At 46.7% G+C, this 24,063-nt stretch overlaps 1 protein-coding gene across 1 annotated transcript in view; it reads right to left on the bottom strand.

The window, feature by feature from the left end:
* Positions 1-1,609: 1,609 nt before the first annotated feature.
* The window catches only part of LOC135902734 (uncharacterized), a 48,677-nt gene continuing 26,223 nt past the window's right edge, over positions 1,610-24,063 (bottom strand). Inside the window, exons 5-10 of the mRNA XM_065432954.1 lie at positions 21,232-21,348; positions 17,008-17,249; positions 13,155-13,233; positions 5,852-6,240; positions 4,170-4,307; positions 1,610-2,316 (exon numbers count right to left, since the gene is read on the bottom strand). Coding sequence (XP_065289026.1) covers positions 1,981-2,316; positions 4,170-4,307; positions 5,852-6,240; positions 13,155-13,233; positions 17,008-17,249; positions 21,232-21,348 — 1,301 coding nt within the window. The 3' untranslated portion in view covers positions 1,610-1,980. The remainder of the gene's footprint in view (positions 2,317-4,169; positions 4,308-5,851; positions 6,241-13,154; positions 13,234-17,007; positions 17,250-21,231; positions 21,349-24,063) is intronic.

The raw sequence follows: 24,063 nt of genomic DNA, 5'->3' as shown, positions 1-24,063 counted from the left end.
ACAAACATATAGGTCCCATACTTTTATTTCTCGAATGAAGACTGCTTCCTCCCACCTGCAAGCCTTTACTACATCAAACACTGCACGAAGCAGTCTAAGCCTTACTGCCCACTACATTTCGCCAGCTATCGCGCCACTGCTTAGCGTTATGGGCCAAAATAATTTTTACAGCGAAGCTGCATATGGCTAGCGGATTTGTCCATCTTTCCGACTCTCACCCGCCGTGGTTGCTCAGTGGCCATGGTGTTGGGCCGCTGAGCACTCAGCCGCTGGATCGAATTCCGGCCACGGCGGCTGCATTTCAATGCGGGCAAAAACACCCGTGTACTAGATTTAGGAGCACGTTAAACAACCCCAGGTGTTTAGGTGCAGCTTAAAGAACCCCAGGTGTTTCAAATTTCCGGAGTGCTTTCCTACGGCGTGCCTCATAATCAGAAAGTGGTTTGGCACGTAAAACCCTATAATTTATTTTTTTCCATCCGTCTCGTGCCTGTACGCCGAAAACGCCTCCATCGCAAACACATGCGCATGCGCAAAAAAGAAAAAAAAGGAGAAATAGAGCATCCGAGCGCGCACGCAGCCGTTTCTCTCCGGTTCCGAAATGGGTAGGCAAAGCGTCATAGGTATTCCTGAGGAGCAGGCAGCTTTCAATCACCAACACCGGGAGCAGAACCAGGAACGAGCTCGTCTACGTCGTGCCGATGCTGCTGCCCAGGCACAAGAACAGGCTCGTGGAGCCGAGTGCAAGCAGCAACTGTGTACCGAGGATCCGTCAGCCTACCATGCCGTCGTTTAATCAACCGTCGGGATTTAGCCAGTGATAAACACCTGGGCCCCACATTTCAGCTTCGCTTGTTAACTACCTGTACGGAGTGCTTAGATGGTATATTTTTTTCGTGGTTCTCTTTCTCGACTGCGTCATGTATGTGCTTAGATTGTTCCACTGTACCAAGAACAAGCAGACTGTACAGTTCTGTAAAAATCATAATTTGCACTATAACCTGTATGAAAGACAACACAGGAAAAATTTTCACGTTCTGTAGCATTTCCTGGTGCAACCTATATTTTTGCCATTCTCGTTTCAGCGCCTGTTCCGAGAATTTAATAAAATTGACATCACATTTATGCATTTCGCAAGTACTCCAGAACCAATGCGAACTGTAAAAATAATCTGAAAATTCTTTCAAACTGGCAGTCATATTTTACTGAGGTTGTCGTTCCACAAAAAGAAAAAAAAAGAAATAAAGCTTAGAAATGTCATTGAATTCATTTGGCTCAAGAATAACGATTAGTTTTTTATAACTTTGTGCCATGGCTCCATGTGGCATGCGGTATAATGCAGCACTGCATTTGTAATACCACCTGTAATTTTTATAGCGTGTCGAGGATGGTTAGCTGTGTTGCTTGCTCTAATCACTTCGTCACGCCTTACATACGTGTCAAGAATGAAGTATCAACAGGTGACTTTACTGAAGACTGCCACACAGATCAATGCTTGGCGCAGTATCCCTGCTTTTTGCATCTGGTCCAAACAAACATATTGACCCGTGGTCTCTATTTTATTTCTTTAAGCCGTACTCTTATCTAAGAGCAAGATGAATTTTTTTTTTTTGAGGTAGGGAAATTTTTCGGGGAGGTCTGCTTAGTAATGTTTCCGCGTACGCGCTTAATAATAGTAGTGACAACAGGGAAAGCGTCGATTCTTGAGTCAGCGATACATATCTGTACATGGGTTAAAGATCAGACCAACACATACTACAAGTGCATATTGTCGTTTTCTTTTACTAACTTCTGCACGTAATTACTGCTCAAACTGCGTGAGAGCAAAAAATTACCAGAAAAATCTACACGTCGATACAATACAAAATTGAAGTGCTGCGTAAGGAACCAAATAAGAAAGAAAGGAATGCAGGGATTTTCCGAAACTCTGTCACTAGTAGTATCAGGACTCCGGATGCGTATAGGTATCGCTCCACGTGCCTACAGGTGTCGGCACTGCGCGCGACTCTGCCGGCCGGTGTCATGGCCGCAGGGAATGAGGTCAGTGAACCTCGAGGTCCACCGGAACACCACCATGCAGTCCTGGCCTCGCGGGTACAGCTGCGCGGAGTCACCGCGCCGGCAGCTGTACGAACAGTGGAACACGAAGAACAGCACCGCGGGTGGGAGGTCGACGTGCGGCAGCAGTTGATCCTGACTGCCCTTGGGGCTCTCGGTGAACGCCAGGAAGGCCAGGCGCGTGGCCACCAGGTGCTCGAGTACGCTGCCCTTCAGTGCGCCTTCCTGCAGCCGCTCTATGGGCGGCACCGTGTCCACCTGCTCGCGGTACGAGGACATTCAGGCTGAATAACAAGCTCTCTATAGTGATAATTAGTGGTACACAGCTATAAAGTGCGCAAGCAAGGCAAGCCCAAGCCATCAGCCAACCTTAGGACAAGAGGGCTTGTATTTGCATCGACGAAGAGAAGTCACCTTGTAGAGACACACTGGCTCAAAGCTGAACTAGCAGAAGAGAAGCCGAAGGGCTCGATTTTCGCTGTCACAGCGATATGAGTCAAACCATAATTGAAGCTACCAAGATCATAGATGAACCCACTTGATGTTTTCAAATGAAGTGTACGAATTATAAGGCGAAAGGGAATTGAAAGTGGACGAAAAAACAACCAGCCACCGGTGGAAACCAAAACCCACACCCTCCGCAGGCTGAGTAATTCCATGTTCGCGCATTGTTGATCACTTCAAGTCTGCAATTCTTGCAAACATAAATGAAGGCGTAGTTATTCCGAATTGACATTTACTGGTCATACAGTAAAGGTGAGTAAATCGGTTGTGGAGCCTACTAGAGTCACGATGGTATGAAGGTGCGAAAAGCGCAGGATGAAAAGGAGACTTGTAAACGTAAATAATTTCTCGAACTGTGGGGGCATGATGAAACGAGCAACGAATCTCAAGTGAAGAGAGTAAATGAAGCAGCAAGGGGCTAAAAGTCGCAGTTATGCCAGAAAGGTGAGAGAGACTGCGATAGCGAACTAGTAGACATCTATACGTAGTAAGGATAGCAGCTTTAGCGGCCTTATAAACTTGAATATATTCGCTTATTAAGTGAATTAACAAGCATGATGTCAGCGCGCGCAAGCAACCACGAACACACGACACTCAATGAGCACGGACACTCGTTGTCAAAACGCTGGTGTGACGAAGCGCGGCAGCAGCAGCGAGCGATGTTTCCTTCGTGCGGTCTACCGTTCAACGCAATAGCGGCGAGAACACAGCATGCACAAAGGCATATGAGCCGTCTGCCGCTCCGGTGCTAGATACGGCGCGCGCGACCACGCGTGGCCGTGCAAAGTAAGCACTTGTTGGCGGAGTCAAACCGTCCCCCTCCCTCCTGTGCTTCCTCCCCTCTTTACGCCGCATATGGCGCGCGAGATTGAGCCGCGATCGCCAGTTCCCCTTGCGCCCGCTCGTGATATGCACACTTGATGCCGGAGCACAAGGCCGCCCGACCCCCTCCCTCGCTCCTACTCCCCCACAGTCTTTCGCCCGACGGAAGACGGCGCGTTTGCTCCGCAGTCGTCGGCTTCCCTCGCGTGCTTTCACTCGCACATACAGCATACGACGCGCGACGACGGTGTTATCACCCTTAGACTTTATGTGGAACATCACGGCTACGGCAGAAATGCGTCGGGAGTGTTTATAAAATTGCTATCGCAATAATATAATGACCTCAGTGATACCAGTCACCACTTCGATTCAAAGACGATCAGCAAAGCGTTATTTCTTCCATCCATCTTTCTATCACGGTATGTGGGTTCTTTTGGTGACTGTGCGCTTTTTTGTGGCGCTGCGTACTCCGAGAGTACGGTCTTGAATAGGTGTGACCCTCATTCCGGCTCTAATGGCTACTCTCCTATAACGAGTGATGCAATTTCTTTCGAACCTTCGAACCGAGGCAGCCGCGGCGGTACGCAGTTTTCACGTTTGGTAACTTCCGCGTATGTTTTCCTTCATAGGGTGACGCCCGCGTATTAATTATAAGTTTGAATGAAAACGGAATCATATGCAATATTCTGAAAGGAAGAAGTCCAAATACACAAGATACGTAATCTACGTACTCCAAATGAGGGCATACGTGATCAGAACACGTTAGTAGCATTCATTTCTCTTACGCTGTTGTTGACGGCGTGCAAACAGTACATATAGTTGATGCTGGTTATGTCATTTTTGGCCCAGTATCCGTCCCATTTTTCCATGTACGCCTCGGGCAAGTCCTGGATGACGTGGCGGGCGAAGCCGTGAGCAACAATCTGGGACATAAATAAAGCATGGCTATAACAATGTTGCGTAGTTCATTTCAGCAAACGAGAAATGTTCAATTCGTCTATGTCCTTGCGCACAATAAAGTTTAAGCACAATAAGGAATTCGTTGACAGAAATGGCACGATAAGATAAAACACTATAGGTGGATCGACCTCCACATCCCCATAAAGAAGGACAGTTGTATTACAATGCCCTTTTCTTATTTAGGTCTCTGGTAACGACAGTGATCATTATCATTCAAAGCCGAAGACACGTACTGTATTGATCCCGGAACTAGCATTCAGATAGTACTGGTGAACACAGTGTCATAGTGCCCTTATGAGAGAGCACTTGACGTATCAATGTGACAGTGACATTCCTCCTGCGCCTCGTGCGAACTGACCCACGCTCACGACGCCTCCACGTCGGCGAGGCAATGCAGGTCCTGGTTCGCTGATGGTGACTACTGCCGAGCGTGACTGAAGTTGCGGTGAAGGCATCAACCGCCAACGTCGACATCTGTGAAGGGGATATCGGCTCCGGGTGTTTGGCTCCACTAATTGTCCAAGATGCTAACTACTGACGTCTTCTGTGTAAGCGGCCTCAAGTGCCAAGCTTGGTTACTTTAATTTCTTCATGGTGCCAGAGACAATAATAGCTGACCTCAACTAATCTGGAAAGGGCAGCTAGCCTTTTCTTTCGATTGTTGCTTTCATCATCTTGTAGGCATCGCCTTGCAGGTGGGAACGAAGGTGCACCAACGTGGGAGGAGTATTAGGAAGAGTTCGACCGCTGTGACTGGTCGAGCCAAGAGCCACCTGACTCCCCAATCTATCGACATGGGGAATACGAATGCTTCATAAAAATACTTCCCGAGTAAGTCGCGACAGCTTTCACTGGGACCTGCTGCTTGCAGCCAGCTGTAAATAAACCTGCCCTTCTATAACTACTTTTGTTTGGACGTCCTCACACATATGCCTGGAGAGCTTCTGGGTTGACCGTGACCCGGAGTCACGAAAACACAAGAAGGGACAGCGTTCCGCAGAAAACTATCGAAGAGAATCTTCCTCGGACGAAATTTCTGCAGAGTTTTCCATTGGAAGAACTCGTCCTCATGAAGGCAATTAAACAGTTTCTGCGCACAACCGCACTGCTCGAATGAAAGTAGAGTCCGCCGCGTACTTATTGAACTAATTCTAGTAATAAAATGACTTCAATGTATAGTAGCCTAATGATGATGTAACTATATCGATTTATCTCTTTATTTTCTAATACTAATGAAAAAATAACTGGTGACTTTCCCCAGCGGTGTAATTGGTCTAGCCCCACAAGGATGCATAGACTGCGAAACTAGTTGTCGATGTCGCGCAGCCGATACAGCACCCGTATATCCCGAAAATTAAAAAAAAATCTCCGTCCTGGAGCAGTTATGTGGTTTACTCAGAACGTTAGCGCAAATTAATCACCATACGCATGTTAGGTCACGCGATATTGCGCTTAGCTCTCAAAGGCAAGCGAAACAATGACGTAAGCATGATGCGCGTCGACGCACTTGTCCCAAAGAAGCGAAGTTGTACGCGGCAAGGCCGTCCTCGTAGAAGTGCGGTGGCTGGAAGTACTTGTAGAAGTACGCGTCCACCGGCACAACACCGGCTAACAGGAGCAGGTGCGCCTGCACAATTGGCGGAAGGGCATGCCAGCTGCGCAGCGTGGACAGCCAGTCGCGCAGGAATCCCGCACCCAACTCCTCGAGCACCCAGAAGGGTGAAAATTGCCCCGACGACCAGGTAGACTGCGGGAAGCCTGTGATGCGGCTCAGGGAAAACTGGCGCAGCGTCAACGCCGACCCATTGGGTTGCAGCACCTGGACGGCTGCGTCCTGAATGGACGCCATGAGGTTGCCAGCCTTCACGATGCTCCCGTACGTGATGTTGGATGTGCCTGCGAGGAGTCGCAGAGCAGGCCTCATGCTCGTATTTCGAAACGCATTTAACTGAATGTTCTGACGGGTTTAATGTCGCGGCCGCGGTCGGAAGAACCGTTTTTCACGTGGTCCACTCCTGCAAACAAAAACCACCGCTTAAGAAAAAAAACATGTGCGAAGCAGCTTGCTGGTGTAAAGTGAGGACGGAATCCTACAGGCAGAAAGAAACAAACACCGTTCCGGCCGTGACACCACTGTACGTTCAGCTCTACCAAATTCCACAAAACCAAAATATGTAAGAAGATGCACGTGCGGGGAATGTGGCCTTAGTATAAGGAGACCTTCCTAACCAGGCGATTTATTGTGGTACTATCTCGCAACAGCTACTTTCAAGGTCGTGCTTCGTTTGGACATTAAGCATTATTCATTAATTTGTCAACTTGAGATATTATAGCATATTTCCCAAGAATATTGCAGCAGGCTCACATGTACGAGAAAACAAGTGGCAGAACATGAACACAGGTGCTTGTTGCCTTAGTGCTCCTTGGCACTAAGGCAACAATTTGAAGAAAGCTAGCCTTATTCAGTTTTAGATTTCATTATTGGCGGGTTTGCCACTAGCTTTTTTTTTGAATTGGCATTATCCCCCTCTTTGCTTTCGCGATCTCTTCACCTATTTGAAATCCGGCTATATATGCATTTTCAGGGTCAGATTACTCATATGCAATTCTATCAGGCTCTTGTAGCAAGGTGGGTGGTCTAGTTGTATGGAATGCATGCAGCGCTATACAGGCTTTGACATTAAAATAATACTGGGACATCTTGCTCTAGTTTCTAAGCATGCAGTCTAAGCGCGCAGCCTTTTAGAGCTGTGCTGTAAAGAAATAAAATTTTATGAGGCTTTTATGCCCGAATGCGCCTATAAAACGTGCGTTTGTATTGTGGATACGAGATATTCAGCTCTGCAATATTGTTTTGTGTATTTCATCTATTGCTGGTGCAAGACTTGCTAATAAAAGTTTGAAATAAACCACATCTCTCTGCCGATTAATGTCGTCCTAAAACGCAGTAGCCGCGCTCTATGGCGTCATGGCTGGCATATCTGGAACGTAATGCGGTAAAATATTGTGCTATCTTCGAGTAGTCGCCTCCATCCTCCAAATCAGAATCGTGCAGATCCTGCGTTGCTCGAAATCGGAGGCCGAAGACAGGCATCCAAGCCAAACGTGGGCCTCGCTCTCGGATTTGTAAATGGCAGATGCGAAACCACGTGACTGCAGCAAACGTCCGATTTTTCGTAGCCAAAGCTCTCGGCGTTATACCACGGCAAAATGAGTGCCGGCGCTGCCAGAAAAAAATGGCGGATGCGCCGGTGCTTCGAGCGGTGGTTCTGCGATGACCCAGCATACAGTTGCCTAGGTTACGTGGGCGATCGGCCACAGCGGCGACGCTGTGTTGTCATGACGCAGCGAAAAAGCTGTGAATCTCGACGACTGCTCCAACGACTGACCTCGGATGGCCTCAGAGCGCTCGAGGTAGGAGGAGAGCGACATAGCCGTGGATTGGCTTCCTCTATTTGCTATCTTTGTTTCCTGTATGCCTGTAACTGTGGTCTTAGGCAAATGTTTGCATCCCTGCTGCGCTGCAACGTGACACTCCTGCGACATTTGAAGGGCAGGGTGCGAATTTTTTTGTTTGGGAGAGTACGCTGCGTGTCAAGAAGTATACAGAACACTCACCGAACCAGTTGCTATGACTCACGTAGGTTGGCGCGGAATGAATGTTACTGGGACAAACTTCTGACAGTATTTATTGCCCCCCAACAACCCTTAAACATTTTCGGCACTCATGCTTGTCGAAAATGCTAAGCGCCCCTGCTAGGAGAGATAGCATCGCAGGCTGTTGTTTGGGCCGGCAGAACGCGGGATGAAAACTAATCCATAGGAGCTCAAAATGAAGAAACTTGTACATGAAAAATTTCGTCTTGTGAACAACTCAAAACACGCTTTGCATCCACCCGTTTGGTTAGACTGTATGTCAAAGGCATTCTGCGAGCGTCTTGCTGGGAGCCTGGGCGTGGCCACATCTGTATAATTCGTGCCGCATTGCGTCGGCTGAGGCCAAATTGTCTTGAATAAAAGACGCAGTCATCCGTATATTCTCACGTATAAAGAACAGGAAATAATGCCAGGGAATAGGACATGCCAGGAGATCATTGCAGGGAAAGAAAAAGAACTTTATTTGACCAAGCGATTTTGGCCACCCAGGCTCCTTGTTCCCGCGTAACCGCACTGCAGGATCCCACTGCATTAGATGGCACCGTCGTAATGTATATAAGGTATCGTTTGGCTTGCGTCAAATGTCTTCTCCGCCATGTTTGGAAAGGCGAATAGTCGTTCTTCGTAATCTCGATCATTCAGCTTTTTCGCATGTTCCACCTATACACGCAGTTTTCCTATTTGGAGCGAGCTCCACCAGTTAGAAAGCTGGCGCTGTCATCGGCGTGACGTGTTATGTGGGATCACGTGGGCACAGTGGCTGCGTCGGCTGCCTCAGAAATGCCGAAGAAATGTGAAAACGAATGTTTTCAGCTTTCGAAAGCGATTTCGATTAAGTGGAGAGCTTTTCCTGTGTCGGATGCCTGTTTGACAATACTTAAAATTCCTATAATAGGTAGTGGCAGCCTTTCAAGGCGTCCAACATACAGTAGGCTGCTCCTCGTTGGCGCAGTGCCGGACGTAGGCAACGTCGCCCGGTATCAGCCTTCACACGTACCTGCAGGACTAGAAGCTGCGTGAAGCTTGGATAGTGAAAGTGATAACCGCCAGGCAGCCTTGTGCTAGAACTCATGTCTGCAGCAACTACTCCCACGAGGAAAATTCTGCTATATCGGTGAGGCTGCGATATTGGGTGACTGGCAGAAAGCGCGCACTGAGACGCTCGCCCGCGCACACTCCCCGGCTAATGTGATGAAGCTTTGGTCTATGAACATGCTGGTGCTAGATACTGGCAAGTTCAGTCAGGGTGTCTACCAAGTTGACATTTCCAAATTCCCTGAGTTTTCCAGGTTTTCCCTGAGTGCCATTGCAAATTTCCCTGAGTGATGCAGAACTATGTTTTATGTCAAGACGGGCTGAAAACATGTCGCCTGATGCTGTCACTCCCTAGTAGGCACATGAAAAAAATTAAAAAGGCGACCTAATCCAATTTGAATACTAAGGAGTAGTGTTCATGTTATTCAAAAAGAGAATAGAAGGCAGTGGTTAGTAAAATGCACAGCAAATAAAGTGTCTTCGAAAAACATTGCAATGGAGTCGTACATTCTCAAATACGAATAAAAAGGAGATGCATATAGAAGCAAATATTTTCGAATATGAGCTATTTCTATCAACTGATTGCAATCTCAGTGGTATGAGGCCCGAATTCTGTCACAATTGAGATTCTCTTTCAACAGGTCGTAAGTCAACCTCAACTGTTCTGAAATACTCTCAGCCCGCGCACCACGCCCGAGTGTTGTGTTTCACTGCTTTAAAAGAGTTTATTTTGGTTTGGATGAAGGACATCTGCATCTCGGCATCAGCCAAAACTTATTTTTTGAGCTCAAGCTCCTTCAAAACGGCGGCAGCAAGCTTCCTTTCCCGTTTATTCGTCAATGAGTAGCTCATTTCTGTTCTTATCCTCCTTCCACCACTCCTTCGCCCCAAGGACCATTTGAAGCATCTTGGTCAGTTGCACAGTCCACGACCGAATTTTCGAACTCCCTAGGGGCCGCGAAAACGTCCGAAAAATCGGCCAGTTGCAAAAAAATAAATGCGTGTCATTTACTGCCCTTAGGGACTCAAACTGCCACAGGCACGTTCTAAAACGCTCTGAAGGCCTGTCGCTACACATATTAGACATATCGGTGCTCGTAATGCGACAGGAAATAGCGGGTGCACGCGTGTATAATTAAGGAATACATACTGTGTACCGTGGCAATAGCCCCTTCCCACGCTTGTTATGCTTCACTGCAATACTTTTGTGTATGCTTCACCAAGTAACATTTCTTTACAGAGGCGAAGCTGACTTTCAGGAACCGGCATTTTCTATGTCAATCGAGGGGAACACAAAGGCGGAGTCTATGCCATTGCTGACAGCAGCTAATTCTTTCAATAAAAAACTCGGCACCCAACGGCAAGAAGTTTCATAGCGAACGTCGAAGCAGCTAGGCCTAGTGTTGCCGCAGTGGTGGCAACGGCTGCCAGCGGATCTGCGTGCGAGAGTGCCGGTTCGAGGTGGCGAAGTTATCAAAACGGCAGCCGTGGTGCTTTTGATTATTGCCGTTTCGGACCTGCCGTCACGGCAAGACGTCCGGAAAATCGGACGGCGAAGAGTTCTTGCGTCGGAAATTTCACACGTTCTGATGCGTTGACTCTATGGGGTACGTGACGGTGCCGCGAAGCCGTCCAAATTAGAGACTTTTAGCTTGTACGCTATTCCGGTAAACGGGAGCGGTTTGGGCGGATTACCGGATGGTCGGGGCGTAAACGTGAGCGGTGAAGCCGCCTGGTGTTGTAGAGCCCAACCAGACAAACGCATAGCTAATACTGCCGTAACTCACCATATCCTGCTTCGCCACTCGTGCAAATTTTTGGCAGCGGCGTAATTGTGAACACGATTACGCCACTGTCGAAAATTTACCCCAGCAGCTAAGCAGAATACAGTAATTAGCTCTGTGTTTGTGTAGTTGAGCTTTGCGCCACAAGCTGGCGCCACCGATCGGGCCGCTCACCTTGACGCCCCCGCTAAACCGGAAAACCGCCCGCGCTTGCCCGAATACCGGACGCGCTAAACGTCCCTATTATCGGGAATCCGGAAAGTCAGTCCTTGGCTGTAGACTAGCAACTCCTCCAGCCGACGACAGGGCGTCAAAGACGATTCATTACGATTCCTGTCTGTTACTCGAGCCAGCATTACTGCGACTTTCGACCCTTTCAGTAAAATTGCCGCTCATTTTCCCTGATAGAGGCCCAAATTCCCTGAGTTTTCCCTGACTTTTTCCAGACTACTAAAAATCCCTGAGAATTCCCGGTTTTCCCGGTTTTCCCGGTTGGTAGACACCCTGTCAGTGGAATGCAAAGGGAACGGTAAGAAGCACGTAAAGAGAGGCATGGCACATGGTCATCTTTTTGTTAGCACCAAAGAATGAATGTAATGAACTGAGAAAAAAAAGCAGCTCGAAATTGCGCACTGAGAAGACCGATCATGCAGACCGCAACATACAGTGCAATACAATTTTAGAAATAATGATATTGGAAAGTCGAAGAATTTAGAAGAACAGAAAAGAAAAATATTGAGCTGACGCGACGGCACATTACAAGCCTCCGTAGGCGTCGAAGTCGTCATAACGAAATTAATTTTGAACCTATCTGATGGCGTCCACGCAACGTTAGTTGCTTGGGTATGGTCAAATGCTCACAAGCTGCGACATAAAGCACACGGCATGATGCGAAAACGTTCTCGCAGCGAATGCGAAAGATTGTTCGTGGTCATGCATACAGACACGCAGTCGGTCACCGCGAACCCGTGCGATCGCTGCATTTAGGCTTCATTCTGTTATGCTGCATGTAATTATACAGACAGCCCCCTATAAGAACTTATTTAATAGGGTTTGTTCTTTGCGAGTGCCTACCGGTGACGGTGCACTGTAGGCGTTCAGCGTATGTATTCGGGAAAGAGATAGTGTCTGCAAACCATTTTTTTTGCTTTCTGTTCGCCCAAGATTATTATTTCTTCAGCGAAAAGCATCCGTCTTTTAGAAAGCACTTACACAAATGTCCGGGAGAGCTCCCGCGTGGTGTGTTTAATGAGCGCCGACAGCTAAACCTGTGAGGAGCTCGCCGCGTTATCTCTCGTCATAACAAGCGCAACACCAAAGCAACTAGGCAAGCATGGCGGGTGCATTGAACGGTGTCAGCAGGCGCAAGATAAGGGTAATTGAATAATAGGACAGATTAAACAGGATGATGATGATGATGACTATGATGATGACACGGATATGCCTAAATTTACTCCTGTCTCCGAATATTCACGAGAATTATGGCAGTAAGCTCCCTTCATTCCGTAACTTTCTTGTATGACACCAATTAGTGTGATTTGGTTTCTAATACCTACCATTCAAAGGACTAAGACAAATAGTTAGAGCATAAAATAGTCCTAAGAGGTGATGATCTTTGTTTAAGAACGTTATATAGTAAGGCGACATACATAAAAAAAAACTGTCACACTGGTACATAGCAACGAAATAATTGACACGTGACTGCTACCCGTTGTGATGTTAGCGTTAAATAGAAATTAACTGTAAATAATAATGGGAGCTGCCACATGCTACTTCGACGAGTCAACGCCGAAACGCAGAAAAACAAGTTATTGTGCTCGAAACGTTCCGTCAGTATCTCGACAAATCTGGGGCCAGGTCAAGGTTAGTCTTCTTGACATGAAACCTTGTGAAGCGCAACGATTTTCCGAATTTTCAGAATGGCTGCAGTTTTTAAATAAACCGCATTGCAGAGACCGCCTGTAACTGTGAGTTGAGTCTTACTATCCGAAGATGGCCAGTTTTCCCACTGAAGTGAAATGACATGTCGACAACGGCTGTCGCAGTGCGTGCCGAGATGGTGCGATGTCGCACGCGCACAAGAACTAAATCGTCGCACCTGACCCCGTGCCACGCATTTATGTAGCACGTAATGGTGTGCCTAAAATGCTGAGCTGCAAGGCCTACCAGGATAGACATTGATTATCCTGATTTCAGCAGCTGCCTGCGTGTCCTTGCATGTAATCTCCCTAGGACAGGGTTTACGCAATTTCATTTTTTTATCTGGATTCTATTATAGAACCGCGTCCAAGCGAGGAGACCATAGATTAGCAGGTCTCAGCCTTCACTACTCACCGTCGAAAAACGAGAGCACCACTCCATGAATTCCCCTGGTGTGAACTAGCATGGTTTCGCACCTACGCAGTGTGGTCTCCTGCGAAATAAAATGTACTGGATGGCATCTGTCGAGCCTCAGGAGTCGGGTTAGGCACCATAAACAGGCATTCCTTCTACGTGATTCCTCCTTAAATAACCGATTGGCTTTCATTGTCAAACTGTTTCAGCCGCCAATGCCGAAAAGCGATGATGCTGTACAGTGTTAGCACTCCGCAATAAAAATTTGCGATTTCTCAAAATCGCAAGGAATGACTGAGACAACGCAAGAGGCTCAAATCTGGAAGCAATGCCGGTATAACGTAAAACTATTCCAATCTGTTTTTATCCCAAATCGACTATTAGCCCTCCGTGATAGCTCAGAACGGTTCAGTTCCAGCCAATATAGGGTGATCAACGAGGAAGACGACGTCTAGTCGTGACAGACGTTCAAGCAATGCTCTATTTCTCCGCTCTTTCCGTTCACCTCGCCAAAAAGAGTACATCACAGTAGTTATAGTATACTTTCATATCCTTCCTATGATACCTGCTATTCCGATTAACCACCTTGACGACTGCTGTATATCCCTTTTTATTCAAGGTACATTTAATTTGCGTAACAAGTTCACCACGTATTTACAGAACTAAATATTGTAGTTTTCAGGGCCCTGACTGTCATATTTTTCGCTGAAGACCTTTCTCGAAATTAGGCACAAAAGCTGCTGGAAAAGTATGAACGGGTTTTTACAGGAATCTTTTATAGCGATTACCATTACCAGGGTAATTAACGTGCTTTCCGGGTGTTGTCTGTCTGTCTATCTACTTATCTATCTATCTACCTATCCATCTATCTTTGTCTCTAAACGTATTCCTGAGAACATGGTTCTCTGGGTAGTCAGTAGTCGAATGCGTAGCGCTGCTGTGCTGAGGTCACAGGGTTCGAAACCAGTCGTCGGACCAACTTGGCTCACTTAGTATGTGGCACTGTGTGTCGATGTGCCGCTCTTCAACGAACCCCTTTGACACCAATGAGGGTCACTTAAAATGCGGCACTAGTTGCGTGGAACAGGATACTTACCGCTCTTAATGAACTTTTACGCTGACTTGGAGCGCTGCGTATGTGCCAGTCGGCCTCTGAGGATCTTCAATAAACCTATTTGTTACCAATCGGATTACTGGTTATGTAAAAATAGGTGGGTGCCGCTCTTCCATGAACGTGTGTGACGCCAAGGGGAACTAAGTAATTTCCACCTGGGATGTGCCGCTCTACAATGAGAAAAAAAAACATAATTCGAATTCTTTCAATGCTGGGCGGAATGGAAACCACGCTCCTTCGACTTTACGGTGGTACTGCTAGACAACGCAGCGTGTGCAGTGGGAAGCACGACAGAGGAATTCCGCTGCACTACACGACTCATACATAAGGTGTTTCGACGGCGGGAGTGCGCTCTGCTGCTACATTGCTTCAATGCTAAACGCATGGCCGTCGATAGCCATCGTCAGATGGTTTCTGACGAATTGTTTGTCTAAATCACATCCTAAACATGTTTCTTTCTTGCTCCTACGTTTCCGGCTCGTTCAGGGTGCATCTTTTGTAGGGACTCATTCCATTACTATTCTGCTTTGATCTTGCATCAGTCTTGCCGACTGGTGAGGTGCGGCTTCGTTCAGTCAATCACGAACGGTGAAAAGAAGGATGATGAATATATCATCTAAAAAACTGTTCCGCAAATGCTGGCTCGGTTACTTTCATACTAACTTAATCACTCTGTAGGCGTCATGCAGATCTTCAATGAGGCCGCCTCCAGTGGGGCGCACGCATCTGTTGAGATTAGCAGCAGGAGCAGAAGCGTCACTACCAGTGCGGCCCGCACTCCACATTTTTTGTCCCGAATCATTTGCCTTTCAATTGAAAGCCGATGTTCCCGACATTAACGACAACAAGTGCGCGTCCAAACTGCAAGCCGCAAGCAGTATGAGTAAATAAAAAGCCCTACTGTGCTTTTGGGTACAAGAGTGTTGCAACAGTTCTCCAGGTACGAAGCTTTCTGCAGGCACGGATATCGGAAAAGCAAGGGCCCAAATTCCGTACCCAACTGGCTCGTTGAAGAAAGTCAGCTAGATGATTCATATTTTCAATGAACTTGTTCTGATGACTAACGGGTGCACCATAAAGATACGTACCCGCAGTACGTATCTTTTCCACTAGGTTTTGCTTTTGTTCGGAAGACTAGGCGTACGATGCGCAAAGTTTGTGAAAGTAAATTCGCACGCTAACAGCTGCTGAGCGGCACTCGCATGCTAAAGCCGTGATTTAGGCTAGCAGATATGCTTCTGCTACATTGCGTGAGCTTCATTTCCTAGGCGGTAATTATTTTTAATTACTTTGGAACAAGCAAACACGAGCACGTGACGTTGAGTTGAAAGGAATATCGCGACGTCTTGCAGGTTGCTGCCCCATTATATGTATTCTATTGTAAACCAATTTGACGCAATAACAAGAGCACGGATCCCACAATATGTGTCCTTGATTATCTGTCAAGCGCTTATTTAGCGTTGTCTGGCTTGCACACATGCTGAACTACTGCGCTTTTCAATGCAAAATGCGATGTTTTGGGATGGCTGAGGCGGCGGGTGTCAAAGTGACGAATGTGCTTTATTAACCTTCACCTCAACATAAATATGTTTTAAGTAGAATCATTTTGAATTGACAAAGGCATACTTGACACGTAGTGTTACCGTTAACGACGGTTGTCCACATGTGATCAGGAACAGAAAATCAGCCTAAGCATACAATCTGATTCGCTACGGCCGAGGACCTGCACATCGTCGTTTCTCCTGCTTCCCGGGCAATAAAATCTAGAATTGCGTAATTTTTGGCATTTGAATAGCAACACTTTTCAATCGTTGACAGTATCAAGTAATTATTGAGTTTGTTTGAAAAGTCGTTCGTTTATACAAGGAGCACATCGAGTTATGGCGATTCGGTACGCCCATACTTAGAGTGCTTGGCACAACAGTGAACACAAGTTTTCTTAGAAAGCGTGGCTAGCCACCAAGCCGTTCCAGCTTTACCAAATGCTGCTTTCGGCTTGTGACTATTATGTCCATATGCTCATGACGAAAGAACACTTCAAGCGTGTCACTGACTTCTGCTCGAGTTCAACATTACCTCATGAGCGTGCAGTACTGCTGTAGCCTGCACTCTCCAGCGGCAGAGCGGCGGCAGTCGCTCGAACTCCGCGGGGGTTGTCGACCGCACACAAACAATCCGACATGCGTGCTGCTGTAGGTAGGTTCGATAATAAATTTGTGCTTTCTCAGTGCATTGATTATTGTTTTGCGATCACATGTCCTAGTAATTTCATAGCCGCCTGGAAACGCCACCTCACTGACTTTGTAGATGTTGTTTGGCATAAATCAGCTTTGCCTTCAAACTATCGCTGCGAAAGAGCGCGTCCTTGTCTTGCAATTCTATGAATTCTCACCTTATTATTACAGTCGCACTGTTTGTTGTCATAGCGACCTCTGCGGCCGCCTCGCGGGGAGATTTTCAATTTGCCTGCGGAGTCTGTTTCTCCTTTTCTTAACCATTACCGCCAAGCTCGCGCGCAGCCCAATCTTTGTGTGAACGTCCCAACAAACACCAAAAGGTTCGCGTAGTGGCGCTCTGTGGTAGCCGACGGTGGCCCCACCTGACAATCTGCAAGGCGTCTATGCCGACAGACTCTCCGATCGACGTACGTACCACAGAATCGCAAACGTGGCTCTGACAGGAAGAGCGTGTAGTAGTAAGTGTGGCGTTCCACCACGTCCTGTACGCTCGCCTACTAACCGGTAGGTGTCCCGGCATCTTGATGGCGTCATAGGTGGCATCCTGGTAGGCCTGCAGCACCGCTCTCTTGGGCCCAAGCAGCAAGAGCAGCAAGTGCCAGGCCACAAGGCGGCGCATGGCGAGGCGCCGGCGAGGGTGCGAGAGCAGATCCGCCAGCTTAAGGGCGCGAGGGTAGGCAAGCACATTCTCGTGTACCACGAACTCAGCGCGGGCGTGCTCGGTCAGCAGCTGGCGCCAACGGTCTGCGTTCACGCGCCGACACGTCGTGCACTGATAAGGTTGAGGGCGTGCTGTCGTACTTTGACCGTTGAAATTGATTCTGATCGTGAACTGACATTTCCTGCCGCAGTGTTCATACAAAGACTTTAAGAAGAGAACTGGCGGCTCTGTTGCCAACGCGTTCTGATGCTGCGAACAAGGTTCAACTGCCAGTCACAATCCTTGGAGGGAAGAATGCCAGGGTGTTCATGTACTTAATTTTATATGAAAGGTAAATACAAGAGGGCGGTTAAAACTAATCCAGAGCCGCATCCCCCCTCCCTCTATCTCTCTGCACGCGCACGTCGTATGTAAAAAACTTGTGTCGCTTTGACACGTTGAACTCCAGAACGAATTAATCAGTGTGTCAATCAAAACTGAGCCTTTGACACATTGAATCTCGTGAATGAATTAATCAGTGAGTGAATCAAAACGGAGACAAAATCACGCTACCTGCACGTAGGAAGTCATAAGCGAGAAACGACGGCTTATTATTTATCTCGTGACTCTTTCTGGTTGGTCTACATGGCTAAAATACATAAAGCACATAAAGTACGAATGTTACTTTTTACTACTATTCAGGCTTACTAAGCAGTCGCACACAAGAAGAAGAAATTATTGCTTTGTGTTGCACATTGTAAAGCGCAGCAAAAATATAGCCAGCGGGAGCAAATATAAACCTATCAAGAAAAATGAATTAGAACTGGTTAGTTGCACAGCTAGCTTTATCATTGTCGTCTTACCCTGAAGTGTCTCGCGTGCAGAGGTTACTTGTATAGATTTTATAAACTGCGACTACACGTAAAACCTTCAGGAGAGAGAGTTTGTGCGCATATAGCATTAGGCAGAGACTCTAGCACCTCGGTTGTTTTTCTCTGCAGCTACCGCTGAGGTCTCTAATCGACAAGGACTGCGGAGTGAGGCCGTCGCTAGAGGGCTTTTTAATTCGTAGTTGCGAATGTATACCGACAGCTCAATTTTCTTTCGCACGAGTCACACTTGCCGCCCTTATCTCACGCCACGCCATTGAGAGCACGCGCTGAGAAGTGTAACATGGGTTGAAAAATGTAAAAGCTTCAGTCGACTGGTGTATTTTAAATCAGAATAATAAGACCCAATGCCGAGCGAAGCGCACAGAAAGCCCAGATACACACATTGCGCTGTGTGTGTTCCCATTTCCCGTGCGCTTCGTCTACGTAAATGCCCTTCGCAATAGAAACTCGACATAGGTGTCCTTAAGGTTGCACATTTGTGCATTGCAAGCGAAAAAAAAAAAGATTAATAAAGCCACAAACATAGAACCGGCCTTTTTAGATCAGAAGCAAACGTCTTCTGTTGCTGAGCATGATAATAAAAGAGAGCTATGCAGATGCATGCACTGGGAATAGACGTTATGTGAAGCATTTTGAAGGCAGCTGGTTATGCAGCTTTGTTTGGCGATCTGCGAACCATCACTAGTTTGACGACTGGGTTTGCGGAATTCCAGTGTTTGTGACCGTGCCGCAAGTACCGTGAATTAGGATTAACGCGAGAATGCGTGCGTGTGACGACAGCAGCAAGACGTCAACGACAGTAAGGACGATTGCGTCGTTTTCACGAACGATCGTATTCATGTGAACGAGTGGCATGGAGACGCTAGATGCGTAAAACACGCAAAAACCAAATGTTGACTGACGGCAGCACGTGGTATACTTGGAGGCGACAAAAGCGTAACACGACGATGAAACTGTAAGACAGCACGAAGCCCGTGTGCTTATTCTTTAACGTGCCCCCCATTCGGATGCGTGGCGTGGTGCACTGCACACCTTGGCCGAGCCGTGATGACGGTTAAATAGTGGAATGCAGTGCAGCGTTGTCGTACTCCGACGATATGTACACGGGGAATGAGCCGGCCTCGATGTTTGATTAAGTGGCGTGGTAACCACGAGGAGGGCCGTGAAAGTCCGATACGAGGCTCGGGAGGAACGAGGAGGCGGCGCGTTTCTGTCGTATGTTCGGAAATCAACGCTCATGGGAAACTTGCTTTCCAATCGTCGGATGCAACCACGTGCCGCTGCCGAGATGCGTGGATTTTCTTACGCATGCCACCTGGCTCGAGCGCCAGACTTAGAGGTGAGAGTCAGATTACGATGCTAGGATGATGCAACGACCATTAGGAGCACGAGCATATATAGACATCAGCCTAGTTAAAAGAAAACTTGGCCCACTGGATCGGCATAAGTTCTCGTCACGGCAATGATGTCATGTCGCGCATGCATGCCTCATAATCAGAAAGTGGTTTTGGCACGTTAAACCCCATAATTAATTTTTTTAACCGCTCAAAGAACGACCACGATGGCATCACGACGTTGGAGGATGGATGGATGGATGGATGGAATAGATAGATAGATAGACTCTAAATGTCTGGTGTTCGCAAAAAATGCTTCACAATAAAATAATGATGATGATAATGATGATGTGAACATCCGTTTAGAAATGGAGCAGTATCACCTGCCACCAAGCTCGTTCTTTATTTTCTGCTGCATTTCAATCTTAAGGTACGTGTATTTTACTCTAAACTACATTATTCACTGTTGGAAATTCGCTGCAGGCCGTGTTATCGCTTATTGCACCCCCATTGTTCCACCTATTTTTCACCATAGGCTCCACAGAAGTCTCTATTATGTTTCTCTTACTGTCCCTACAACCTAACCGCATCGGTCAGCTTGTACTGTTTCCACATTAATCGATGGATTTATATTTCTTACATTCTGTGTTTTTTGAAAGGCTCTGCAAACGCTGTGTTCGATTCCTCACCACGCCGGCAAAGCTACTACGGTGCGAGAATGAAAAAGTGCGTACGTGGTTATACGACATATATGTACGTAAAATCTGCGCCACATAACACTCACGGCCAAGCTGTACACTTATTAGTCAAAAGCATTAATTTGCTCTTCATTACATGTACTGTGTCTCTAGAAACCATGTCGCTTGGAACGTGTCTGTAAAGATACGGACAACATTTATCAGGTAATTAGCTCACTAGTTTGTAATACTTAAATGCGCTTACTCCTGTTCTTGCCTCCTGAAGAAAGCCTCCCGCAATTACCTCGTGAGATTGGGGGAGCATAGCGAGAAAATGAAAAAGGGGAGAGCGGGTTTTCTTGGAATTCATTGCTCTCAATGCGGGTGTCGTCCCCTTTTTGGCAAGACAGCAGTACTAGTTAGAAACGCACATTACAATACAAGGCACCGGGTATTGCAGGAGGCAACTGTATCACTAAGCCTTCCGTAGCGTTGACGGATAAAAAATTTACTTAGGGTCAGCTGAACGTGGGGAGCCGCCTTTGGGCTAAGTGTGTTCCTATGATTTGTAGTGGTCTTGAAAACTTGTACAAATATATGTGGTTGTGATCCCGTGCAGGGGATGTTTCTTTTTAATAAAGGCCAGTTGGAAGCCAGCGCTTGTCCTTGTCTAATTACGCGCTGGTTATATCATGCAATACGACTAGCCCGGTGTCACAGCTTGCTCCCAAGATTTTGCCGCACTAGTGTATGTCACGTCCCCTTTAGCTTGACTCGCGCATTTTTCAGACACTGACTAAGAAGTTCCAGCGAAACGTTAAACCTTGGTACCGGACCCAGTGCTTCGTTTTGCGGGTGAAACTCTCGGTCTTTTTTTCTGAATTGAAATTCAAGTGTGGCGTTTTACGTGCCAAAGCCACCATTTGAATATGAGGCACGTCGTAGTGGGAGAGTCCGGATTTATTCTGACCTCCAAGGAATATTTAACGTGCCTCCAATGCACAGGACACGGGTGTTTTTGAATTTCGCCTACATCGAAATGCGGCTGCGGTGGCCTGGATTCGATCCCGCGACTTCGTGGTTAGCAGTGCCATGCCATAACTGCTAAGCCACCGTGGCGGGTGCCATTTTCGTTTTTTTCTACTTACGATGCTACAGATCTAACTATAGGCATATACTCACCCGAAGAGACAGTGCTCTCAGTGTAAGCTTCCAGTTCGTCGATTGTAACGGCAGACGGGGAATCCAGGAACGCTTCCTTGGTTACCGGATCCGCACGGGCCGACAAGATGTATGCCACTGCGTATAATAATGTTATCCGCAGACAGCCGCAATGATTTTGCAAATTGGTTCTTTATAATAGGATATAGAAGAAATCCAAATCTTATATCACCATGGTGAAAGGGCTCCCTGTGAGGTTCACCGCCAACATTGATATACTCTCCTTTAGGCTCGACTAGCATAGCCAAGCGACCTTTCTTCCCGACCTTTTCCCATACCGGAGCCGAGGGACAATGTAATGCTGCGTCACAAGCCCCGCAATACATTTTTTGTGTGTTTTCTTTTTTTTCTTACATGGCGCCTTTTCGGTAGGTATTCTCGCTCGTTCTGCTTTGATTTAATTGCGGAAATCATGTATCATAATCGGTGAAGTTGCAGGCGGTGCACTTGACATAGAGGCGCTTATTAAAACGATATTACGACGCGTAATGTCCTAATACTACACACTGGCTTATAAAGGTCTTTTAAGCCACAGGGCCAGAGGAACGCCTTTGAGTTGATTTCTTGCTGTAACAGAGAGAAAAGAAAGCGAGTATCAAGAACCAGCAAAAAAAAAGAAACACACGCACACACACACACAGAAAAAAACGGAACGACAATATTGCAACCGTCAACGACATTATGTGGAATACCAGCGTGGTGATAGGGTAGGGATTTGGACCCCAATACGGCTGACGCGGACTGACCGGAAAGCTACTGTAACGTTATTTCGAACCATACAAGATCATCTGATGTGCACTGCAATAGGAGTTCGTGCCGGACGGCCTTACGCAGTCACAACGGGTGCCAAGCTGCCAGCAGCTTGGCACCCCAAGATGAGTAGAACATTGTTGTTCATGGGTACAATTCTGTGCGTTTTAGTTCACATCAGCGTCACTAGATCGTGTCATCGGCGCTTCTGTGTGCACTAATTCTATGCGGTATTCAACAAACCAAGCTCGATCTAAAAAGTTCGCGAAGCTTGGAACGAAAAGCGTGCCAAAACCTATCGCCGGAGATATTAGTTGGTGGTACGCGATTGAGGCGTGACTAAATGAGGGGGGGACAAACACTTAAACTAGAAAACCTACCCAAAAAAAAAAATCTGCGAAAGTTTTTAGTCAGAAAACTGTAATACGAGTAAACATGCCTTTTAAAGTATGTTTTCTTTACTAAAACAACAAATGACAATGTTTCCTTCTATTTCACACTTCATTAGTTCATTCATCGTGACCGCTACCAACCCGTGATTCTGGCGCAAGACTATGCAAGACTGTGCAAGCGAGATATTATGTCGTGCGGAATGGCATTGTCAATTTGAACGCGGCGGTGTCATCCGAGTTTTTTTTATTTCCATGCATGTTTGTTCAAAGTGCGGCACGCATTTCACTTCAAATTTTGCCTCACCTAGTGCACGGCATTCGTTGCCGAAAAGTGTGATTACAGTTTTTTTTGTTATCCCGCAAGTTCACGCTACGGCATCCGACGCGCTTTATTTCTTCATGACGATAAATGCGGCACACTCCACGAAGAAACGTCGAGCTGTGTTTGTTCACTCTCCGTAACACAGGCACTTAGTGTCCAACGGGCAGCGAAATCAGTAAGTCGAATGTTTTCTTAATGATAGGGCGGGACAATGTAGTCTTCTCTGATATCTGTTGGATATGAATACATGGCGTCGCATGGAATTGCTAATGACTCTGTGAAAGGTTTTCGGATATGTTGCTACATATATTACGACTGTGTGTTGGCAATACCCCTTTTCATCGATTGAAACATGTTTTATTCGGTCACGTATAATGGTTAAATTATTCTAGATGAATAAAATTGAAGTTGCTTTTGAAACCTCTGTGGCATTGTCACTTATTTCTTTCCTATTCACTCACCTTCCTACTGGAGCAATCGCCATGAATAACAGCCTAATTATGTTCACATTAAGAGGTACCCACTCCTATAATTTAATGAGACGCTGGCACTTCAGTTAAGGCGGTTCCCAAGCTCGCCTCAGCCTCAAAAGAAAACTGCCGGCGTAGCGGTCGAAAGGCCAGACGGTAAAGGAATTCAAACATTCGCACTAAGCAGCCTAAGATCTTGACGTCACTTCCATTTGAAGATGTAAAGTCACTTCTTATTTTTTCATTTTTTGCTGGCTGTTAGTGGTCCCTGTTAGCCGCCATTTTCTTGATATGTGGGCTTTCTTGGAATCTTTGCTACCAGTTTGCACATACTTTGAAATAAACACTAATATCGTCACGCTGTAGTGATGGTGAACAATCAAAGTGGCATAACACAAGTCAGCAGCTTCTTGGCTGAACCTATGCACAGGAAAACTAGTAAAACTCAGCCCAACGACAGCGGCGAGCACACTTGTCGATCATCGAAACCTGGTCTGTGGGCCAGACGCGTCGGCTATTTATACTTGACGGATCGAACGTTCCAACGTAATCACTGCTTCTAATAAGTTCTAAAATGTACACACTATTCGCGTGACGGATTCAATATGATTACTAAAGATTCTGCGACAGCACCGAGAACAGATACAATCGGCTACAAGAGTCGATAACGTGCAAGAAATTTAACATTTCTTTGCCGGTGAAAGCTCACCGCAAAAATATAAACTAAAGTGCTACAATGACCCCCTCTTAAAAAGCATTGCCCCGACGCGGCTAACAGAACAAAAAAGTTGGAAACAAAAGCACACATAGTAAAGAAAATTACCAATGCACCAAAGAAATAAAGTGAGAAAGCTTGTTA

The sequence above is a fragment of the Dermacentor albipictus genome, chromosome 2 (assembly GCF_038994185.2).
Source record: "Dermacentor albipictus isolate Rhodes 1998 colony chromosome 2, USDA_Dalb.pri_finalv2, whole genome shotgun sequence".
Taxonomy (NCBI): domain Eukaryota; kingdom Metazoa; phylum Arthropoda; class Arachnida; order Ixodida; family Ixodidae; genus Dermacentor; species Dermacentor albipictus.
This window is presented reverse-complemented; position numbering and strand designations above follow the sequence as displayed.